The sequence below is a fragment of the Parasteatoda tepidariorum genome, chromosome 9 (assembly GCF_043381705.1).
Source record: "Parasteatoda tepidariorum isolate YZ-2023 chromosome 9, CAS_Ptep_4.0, whole genome shotgun sequence".
NCBI classification, from domain to species: Eukaryota; Metazoa; Arthropoda; class Arachnida; order Araneae; family Theridiidae; genus Parasteatoda; species Parasteatoda tepidariorum.
The window spans coordinates 79,879,455-79,889,354 of record NC_092212.1 but is presented as its reverse complement, the minus strand read 5'-3'; the positions used below and the strand labels follow the sequence as shown (position 1 = coordinate 79,889,354).

The following is a 9,900-nucleotide window of genomic DNA, read 5'->3' as shown; positions in this document are numbered from 1 at the left end:
TTTTTTTTTTTTTTTTGTTTTTTTTTTTTTTTTTTTTTTTTTTTTTTTTTTTTTTTTTTTGGAAACCCTATGTTGACACACCACTTAATCATTACGAAGACCACGCAATGATAGCAATTTTCATTTCAACCTCAAACTACTTAAAACTAAATCGAAGTATACGATTTTTGCAGGCATTCAATTTCCTCCGTACCCAACTCATAAAAGTATCGTCTCGAATCGTGTTGTTATTACTCGTGGAGATGTGCACAGGCGAATCATCATCCACGGTTATTGATTTCGGACTGCTAGTAGTTTGGGTACAGTTAGAAATCGTGATCTTTTTAGGAACAGGTGTTTTTCTCTCTGCAAATTCGTCGATTTTCAATTGCATCTTCATTTTCCGAACCTTCCGTTCCAATGCTACATTTTTATGTTCCCACTCTTCGACTTTCTCTTTTAACTCCTCTATTTTTCTCGCCGATACCTTTATTACCATACCACGATACCACTCCTCGCATTCAGTGTTAGCTCTCTTAGCATTAAGTGGCTCAACACTCTCATCAGCTTCGCGTTTCACACCCTGATTTATGTTCACGCTTATCATTCGTGGCTTTTCTGTGTTAGGGTTACCAAAATTTATCCACTTTGGATGTGGCCCTGCTCCGATTCGGCTACCACTCTTAAAAAAGCAGTGGTCAGCTGCCTTTGTGGCGTTCCACCTCTCTCTCCGATCGGGCATCAGAAAAGTGTGGATAAAATTCAAAGCAAGTTTCACTTGCCCGTCTGAAATGCCCGTTTCAGAGAACATTCCACGAATGGAACTCTTGAAAAATTCTCCCTAAATAAGAAAAAAACAGCAATTAATTTTTAATCATGAATAACCTTTTAGAAGTTAAAAAAACATTTGTAAATTGCCTTCATGTTATTAAAAAATTTTGATCCTGCCTACAAATATTTGGATATCTTTCTTTAACACATGGCTTGCCCGTCTAACCAAACTGTAAATAACTACAAACTAAATTTGCAAATATTAGACAGATTTTGCTAGTTTTTGAAAAGGTTTAGCATGACATATCTATAAAAAGTGGTGAAATATATAGGCCTACAAATTGTTTAGAATTAGTGGTGGATAAAAATCTACTAAATGGAATTTATTAAACCAAGAATCACAATGAATAAACTACCACTTGAAAATATTCATTCGCTGTCCGAAGCAAGTTGGCATCTCTGTGTATATAAATAAAATTATTTTTGTGTGTTCTAAAGTGCATTAATTTCTTCAAACCATTTTAGTAACAATAATAAAATAATTAAAAATTTACTCGAATTATGTGTTTCTAATAATCTTGGCTTCACCGGTGATCCCCGTGGCGCTACGAACAAAATCAGTGCCGGTCACCGGTGACCCCCATGGCATTCAACGTGTTAAACAATGACAAGACTTAAGAGAAACTTCAAAAATTGTTTTACGAAGATTTGAAAAAGAGTCTGCACTGTACAAAATTCCAGATCTAATTACGATAAAAAAATTACTTGCTCTCAGGGTGTAGGTTTCTTTTATCATAAAATTTATTTCTACCGGTACAAAATATTTAATATACCGTAATTTTACAGTAATAATTACCTTAAAATCACTGAATACCTTTAATTAAATAACTATTGCTGCAAAAATTACAGTATAGATGGATTTTGGAAAAAATGGATTTTATAGTAAACTGTATGATGCACACAAAGTGCCGGTTCTTCATACCGGAATTTTGGATGGTGTAGGCATTTGATAATTATTCGTAGCATTTTAAAGTTCTATATTTTTTTCTGACGATTTGGAAAGTATAACGGTACTGCATAAGTGATTACTAAGTAATGCAAATACAGATTATTTTTTAAAAATGTTACTTACCACGTTTTAGTAAGTAAAATAGATGTTTTAAACTAAACAAAAAAAAAAAACATTTGGCTTGACATTGTTCCACACTGAATCCTACCTTTGTATTATTGTATTCATTTTCTCCAAGGAAAGAAATAGCACATTTATATTCAGAATTGATTTTGATCCTTTTTTCTTTTTTGTGTGTGTAAACAGTTATTTTATACAAAAAAGCTTAAAAAATTATTCTTGTCTAAAAAAATATAGTTATTATAACTTTTAAAGTTTGATTTCTATTATAAAAAGCTTGTATAATTATATTTCGATCAAAATACAATAAATATGCTTTGAGTCTGTTGAGGTTTTCAATTTAGCTGTGTACTGTAGAAAAAAAGGTTTTAGTAAACTGAATATAGTGTTGCTTGGATTACCAGAAGTAATCATTCAACCTAATTAATTTAGTGCTTTATTAACACGTCGAATACCATGGGGGTCACCGGTGACCGGTGAAGCCAAAATTATTAAAAACACATAATTCGAGTTAATTTTTAATTTTTTAATATTATTTTCGTTACTAAAATGATTTGAAGAAATTAATGCAATACAGAACACACAAAAAATAATTTTATTTATGTACACAGTGATGCCAACTTGCTCCGGACAGCGAATAAATATTTTCAAGTGGTAGTTTATTAATTGTGATTCTTGGTTCAATAAATTCAATTTAGTAAATTTTCATCCATCACTATTTCAAAGCAATTTGTAGGCTTATATATTTCACCACTTTTTTCAGATATGTCATGCTAAACCTTTTGATAAAACTAAAATCTGTCTAATGTTTGCAAATTTAAATTTGTAGTTATTAACCGTTTGGCCAGACGGGCAAGCCATGTAAAATTAACCTGGCATTCAATGTGTTAAAATGATTGAATAAAAATCTTAATAAATATGAACCTACCTGAAGGATGTTAAACAGGGCTGGATAAACATCCATTTCCCAATTTCCCGCGTTGGCTGATGTTCCAAGAAGAGCTTGGTTGGTAAATAGCTCCAGAACCATCATGCCATACGCCCACATATCATATGCTCTACCCTCAATCTCTGCTTCACTACCAAAGGATAGGCAAGATTCGGGAGGTCTATATAAGGCTGGCAATCCAAGTTCAAACCTGTAAAATAAAACAAAAGTACTCTTTAAATTCCTACTCTGAGACAAAAGTATCCCGAGTCAATAATGATATTGAAGATTGCTTCACAATTAAAGGATTTTACTCAGCTTTAAGGTGACAGACGTACCAAAGCTGTTTCAAGGAGCAATGGCGATTGTGTATTAAAAATTAAAGGTATCCATCAGCTTGCTAGTGCAGTTAGTAATTTTAGGTCCATTTTACTAGTAATATTATGTAGGTAAAAGATAAGTTAAATTTAATATTAAAAAAATAACTTAAGTCTATTTCAACTCAAAGCAATTTAACAATTTCATTCTTAACGCAATACGATCTTGATCTTATATATTAGAGGCTTGCTTCGATACAAAGTTGAAGGAGACTTTCTCGAAAAACTCAAAATTTTGTTCTCGGTTTAAATGTGTCGAATAGATTATAAGATAATAATGTCAGTTATACTTAAAAAAAAAACTCAAATTTAAAAAAAAACACAATTCAAATAAAAAAACGGAGTATAATAGTAATTTTTATCTTAAAATACTTCAAGCTACACAGTTTGACAAATATTAAACATATCTTTAATTGCTCACCTTGGTATTGCCTTCGTTGTTGATGCAAGAAACGAAAAGTCGCAGATAACAGCTTTGTTATCGTGCGATATCAAGACGTTATCTGCTTTCACATCTAAGTGACAAACCTCATTTGAGTGCAGATATGCCAAACCACAGAGAATGCCATGAAGCCATGATTTTATGCAGTCTAGGGCACTTGGCTGACTCAAGAATGTCCTGTCCTGGACTGCATGTAGCAAAGTGTCCCTTAGCACGGGCATCACAAAAATTGCTACATCTTGGTCATTGAAGTAGCCGTATTCGAGGAGGGGGATAATGTTTGGGTGAGATAATTTTGGCCAAATTTCAGTTTCATTTGGTTTGGCTACTTCTAAGGCGACAATTTTAACGGCAACTTCTCGGCCGGAATAGTCAATCATTTTGTAGACATCGCCAAAGGCGCCAGACCCAAGCTTGTCGATGCATACAAACTGATTGGCTTCTAGGACTCTCATGGCATCTCTTCTGTGTTGGTAGCATTCTCCTGATAAATCAGGGGGGATGGGTTCGTCTTGATCATCATCACTATCCGTGATAACACCGAATCTTCCCATTTCTCAAACTTTTAATCAAAACGCAGGAAATCAACTCCCAAAATCAATTTGCTATTTAGCAAGAACTCTAAAAAGCACATTCAATCATGAAAGTACAAGTTAGAATGGCCAACAATGCTTTAGAAAAGGTTTATATAGTTTTTTAACAATGAATATTTTTCAGTTCATGAACTAACGATTAAAATTTAATTGTTAAGAAGAAGTAAAATGTTTTTAACAATGAATTTCGTTTAAGGTTTATGTTGCTAAAAATTTTAAAATATCAATTCATTGTTGGAAAAATAGTAAAATGACTTTTAAGCGAAGCATTTATATTGTTGAAATGTCGCCATAAAATTTTACTTAAAATCGCTATTTAGAAACACGAATATTTAAGTACTTGTAAATTATACGTACCAATGCAATCTTATTATATCTATTCGGAATCATAATTAAAAATTATTAAAATTAAAATAGTATCGCTATTGGAGTGCACGTCTTGATATTTAAGCAATGAAAAGGAAGATATCGAAATCTATCAAATCCTCAGATGATTTAAGGATTAAAAAAATTCGAAACCAATTTTATTGCTATGAAATATTTCTAATAATTGATTTTTAATCTCATAAAGCCACATCGGGGACTATTTTTGGGGAATAGGCATTAATAAGTTAAGTTTAAAAAGAAAACTCAACTGCTTTATTAAAAATGCAGATTTGAGTACTGAGTAAATGGGATTATTCTCTATTCCCCCCTCCCCTAAAAGCATGATTCTACTAGTTAAAAAGATTCTATGCTTATTTTAGACAATCAAACGTATTTCTAACGTTCACTAATAATAGTTGTAATGCTAGCAAGTACTACACCTTGCATTGGCTTAATTTAATACGCCGTTATTTTATTTAAATACTTTAAAAATACCCTAATTTCCAGATTAGCACGTCCAACCAATATCTTTTTTTAATTTTCCTAAATATAATATATAACTCATAGTGAGAAACAATTGTACAGTGTGGGGAAAAAAACCACCCGAAATAATTTTTGATATAATAATCGGATCTTCATTTTTTAAGACTCATTCCTAATGGTTCAAGGGAGTAACCTCGAATATGCTCATTAATTAGTGCAGACGATATTTCAAGTTACGAAATCACGCACAAAAAGTACTTTGTCTGAATAAATATACCTTTTTTTTCAACAAATTCGGATTTCTGACCCCAAAATTATAAATTATCTTTGTTAATTATATCGTGTTGAAATAGCGAAGCAAATTGAAAAAAATCAACGAAAGCAGTTTTTAGGATTTGTGGACAAAATAAGCTGAAAATTGGGAGTCACCCATGATGCAATTTAATTCCGCGTTTAGAAATAAGAATTCGAACAGTCAGGAATGCATTAAAAAAACAAGTTAAAAATTTTGAACCCCGTTTTAATAAGAATCTTAAATATCATTAAATCAAATAACTACATTTCAACAAAAAGGAAAAAATATGATTTTGTAAGTTATACCAAAGCTCAACTAGATCAGTAAGTTAAATATAACTTTTTAGGCTACCACAATATACTCCAATGAAATGTCAAAAAGTATTTTTGCTTCAGGTGGTTCAAGCCTTCTTGTTATACAATGGTTGAAGTTGCCTGCTGCACTTTGTCATTAGTTCTGGTTATATCTGGACAAAGTCAGGTTATGCCAGCCATTTGCTTTAAAAAAAAATATGATTTATCACAGTTAAAAATTATTCATGTCTTTCAACGTAGTTTAACCAAATCTCAAGAGGATTTAAACCATTTCATAATGGGGTACCTGCAAGTGACGTAGTTGGGTATCTAGATCCCGATTGGTTGTCTAAATATGGAACTTGCTTACATCAGCAGCTGTTCTGTCCATTCTATTTCGAGTAAGTCGATCCCGTCAAGTATCATTTCTTTTAAGTGACACATTTTATATTCTTTTACAAGGATTCTTTCTCAAAGATTTCAATTATCTTACTACATATTTCTTACTTAACACAAAGACAGGCATGAAGACATGTAGAACATAAAAAAACTATCGGGTTGGAGGGAAAGTTCTGTCGTATTTTAAAGAAAATATTTGAATTCATTTATAAAAATATGCGTTTAATATTAATCAATTTTATATGCTTCGTTATTTGTTACAACCTGTTGCCATCTTTCAGGTAACCTGTGAATTCCTGTTTTGTAGAAGTTCTCGTCCTTAGAATTGAAATAGTCAGCAACTGCCTTAGAAACACTTACAAAAGACTTGAATTTTTTACCCGTTAGATAATTTTGCAGAGATCTGAACAGATAACAATCTGATGGTGCAATGTCAGGTGAATACGGTGGGTGACTAAGGATTTCCCATCCTAACGCATTCAGTTTTTGAAGTGTCACCATTGCAGTATGCGGGCGAGCATTATCGTGGTGGAACACTATTCCTTTTCTGGACGCTAATGTTGGCCTTTTTTCTTTGATAGCTGCTTTTAATTTATCTAGCTGATTGCAGTACAGAACCGCNTGAAATCTTTTGAAATGTAATATATTCAATTTTTTTACATAATTTTAAAGAATTCAATTTTAAGTGACAAAATACAAAATTTGAGCAAAATCAGACGAATTTTAAAAACAACGGAATTTTAAAAACAGGACTTTCAAAATTCCATTTCTCAGGAGCAATTAGATCGATTTTGCTCAAATTTAAAATTTTGTTACGTAAAATTAAATTATTTAAAATGATTTAAGAAACTGTATACCTTAAGTACAGTTTAAAATTTTTATTATTAAAAACTATTTAATAAAATAATATTACTCAAAGTTATTTTTTGTATGGAATTATCTTTGGATACACGAATTTTATAAATGTGTTCGAATATTTTTTAATGAGATTCGGCAAAATACGCAAAAAGTAAAATTAACATTAAGGAGTCGAAATTTTGGTCCCCCCTCTGATCAAACTATAGGACCATATTTCCCAGATTTCGGCTACCCCCTATATTTTGGGGGTTAGAAATCCTAATCCGTCGAACAAAAGGTTTGTTTAGTGTTTATGTGTATGAATTCTTAACTTAAAATATCGTCTGACCTAATTAATTAGCATATTTTAGGTTATCCCCTTAAATCATTGAGATTGGGTCCTAGAACGTGAAGATCCGATCATTAAATCGAAAGTTTTAAGGTGGTCCGTTTTTTATTTTACATACTGCACTTCTAATGCTGATTGAATGATTCAATTCATAACTTAATTAATATACTAATTCCAGAGAGAGAAATTCGAAAGTTTTTATATAACCAGCAATCACAATTATTATAACTAATCTAAATGATAAATTTTGATTCTCGTTCAACAGTATAAAGCTAAAATATATGAATGCAAAATTCGGTTTCAGAAAAACATTTTTTTTTTTTTAAATTTATTACAGAATTAGAAGTATATTCATAGTTAATGTTATCTTAGGGGGGGAAATAAGGAAAATGAAGTTAATTTTTTAAAATATACACTTGATTGTGTGTTTTGCATATAATATGTACGAGAAATATGTTTTTAATTTCAAGCACGATATTTTGAAATGAATATTATACTTTAACCATTTTCTCTAAAATAATATTTAAATTCTAACTTTTATGACAGTTTAAACTTAAGAATTTTAAATTTGTGTAAGGAGTTCATTTTTAATAACAGTAAAAACTCGTATATCCGCATTTAAATTTTTACAAATTGACATTTTATCAGCAATCATGAATCCCGAAGAATATAAATAGATACTCATTTTATTAAAGTGTTACAATAATAGTTCGTAAGATATAATCAGTGCAATCCTTTTTCGCCAACATGTTGGACAACCACAATGAATTATAGAATTCTGCCGTCACATTCGTAATTAGTGTGTCTCCAAAACCCTAAGAATTACATAATATGCAATTTGTCAAAATGCTTAGATTTTTAGCCAGCTTCTTTTCGATTCAAACCACTATGCTGCGCTATTATACTTATGCTATGCTGCGCTATTATAATTATATATTAGGTATACCTGCCGAAAAAATATTACATAGCTATGCAAATTGAATAAAAATAGGCGGGGAAAAAATTAAAATTTAATATCAAAATCAGTTATGTCTTTTTTTTTCTCTTGAAAAAAAGAAGAAGAAAAAAAATCTTTTGCATGTTGTGTTTGATATGTTGTGTAGATAGTGCTAAAAACTAAATCTGGCAAAGAAAAAGAAAGGGGGAAAGAAAGGCATTTGAGTCATATGTCTTCAGTATACCTAAACTAATCGAATCTCTTGATTGTTTGTTTGTTCGAAGTATTTTTTTTCCTGTAATTATAAAAAGTAAAGTGCTATCATGTTACCCTGATAATAAAACTCAATATAACATAAAAACATAATGTTTTAACTCTGTTTTCCATTATTGTTGGTGCAATTTTATTGGCCGAAAAATCACATATTAGGATCCAGTTTCCCCACAGTAATTTTAATTTTTTTTCAGTTGTCAAATTAATAAAAGTCATATAGATATTGTTTTGCCTATAAAATATGTTTCTACCCCTAATTTAAAGGAGTTTACCAGTAATATTTCTTTTTCCAGTTCTACTCTATTTTTATTACGTTTTTTATTTTGATTGTTTTCTAATTTAAGAGCTTAAAACTAAAAGAGTTGTTTCTTTGTTATAACGTAATTCTGTATGAATTTTATTATTGCGTTATATTTTAAGATAAGCTTATTGAAATTCGTGTCCAAATTTATTAACTGTTTTACAATTGTTATTTTTCGGTGCATATTATATTTATATACTTTTTTAAATAACAGTAAAAGATTAAGAGCAACGATCAGCTTCATACAATATGTGATGTGCATTTGCCCACGCGAATGCATAAATTATATTCTATATATCAGCCTGTTTAATTAACGAAAATTTAAAATTACTGTTGTCAATTCACCAAATTTTTTATAACAATACAGTTTTTATTTTAAATGCTATTTTTAAAAAAACATTTCAAAGCAAAATTATTTATGTTCAGTAATAGGAATCATAAGAGCAATGAAGGAAATATCTGGCTGTTGGGAGGGGGGACAAGCGTAGGAACAGAATTCATTTTAGTACTTGTATTTTATGGAATAACTTCAACTTTCGTAGAATTTTTTTTTTATTCTAAGAAACAATTATTTATGCGAAGTTCGGAGTTGGTATGCGGCAGCGAACAGGAGACTTAGCCAAGTTTTCTTTCTTTTTTTCTTCTTCTTTGTTAAATATGTTTTGAAAAAAAGAGGGGTTATTTTGTCTTGTTTCTCCAGGGTCTTGAGAAACAACATATTATTAGTAATTTTCGTGCCAAATTCGCTTTATTTATTAGTTAGTTAATTAAGAATTTTTGAAGCTAGAACCAAAGAAGGCTATACCACACTTAATGCTTGGTTTATGTTAAAAGTCCATGATTTGTTTGTACGTTCATTTAAAATCATCTAGTGAAATGACTGTAAAGGGTTAGAAAAATTGATAGAGCATTTTTAAAAAAAAAATTAATTTTAGTCTGAAAAGCTGGGAAATATGAATAATTTTTTAAAAAATATTAAAATATTTTGACAGCTATATATCTCAGCAACAAGCTGCATTTAAAAATATGAGCGTCAAAGATTCAAATACCTTTATTGTTTAGCTAATTAAAATAAATTATTTTAAAAGCGAACAAATATTTTGTTCTCCTTTGCGAAAAAGATATGAAAGCTATAAGCTGAAATATTA

The 9,900-nt window shown here is 30.4% G+C and overlaps 1 protein-coding gene across 1 annotated transcript; it reads right to left on the bottom strand.

The window, feature by feature from the left end:
* Window positions 1-136: 136 nt before the first annotated feature.
* LOC107452527 (cyclin-dependent kinase 2-like) lies at window positions 137-4,163 on the bottom strand. The gene is made up of 3 exons (XM_043049536.2): window positions 3,606-4,163; window positions 2,808-3,018; window positions 137-820 (listed from the first exon to the last, which is right to left on the bottom strand). Exons 1-3 carry the CDS (start codon window positions 4,079-4,081, stop codon window positions 137-139), a joined length of 1,371 nt encoding a protein of 456 aa, XP_042905470.2. The 5' UTR covers window positions 4,082-4,163.
* Window positions 4,164-9,900: the final 5,737 nt, after the last annotated feature.

Excerpts from the sequence above, each read along its gene's own strand:
- LOC107452527 (XM_043049536.2), bottom strand. The coding sequence starts at position 4,081 with ATGAGAGTCCTAGAAGCCAATCAGTTTGTATGCATCGACAAGCTTGGG. Across the intron at positions 3,019-3,605 it reads ACAACGAAGGCAATACCAAG|GTTTGAACTTGGATTGCCAG; the intron begins GTGAGCAATTAA and ends TTTATTTTACAG. Across the intron at positions 821-2,807 it reads CCCTGTTTAACATCCTTCAG|GGAGAATTTTTCAAGAGTTC; the intron begins GTAGGTTCATAT and ends TTTCTTATTTAG.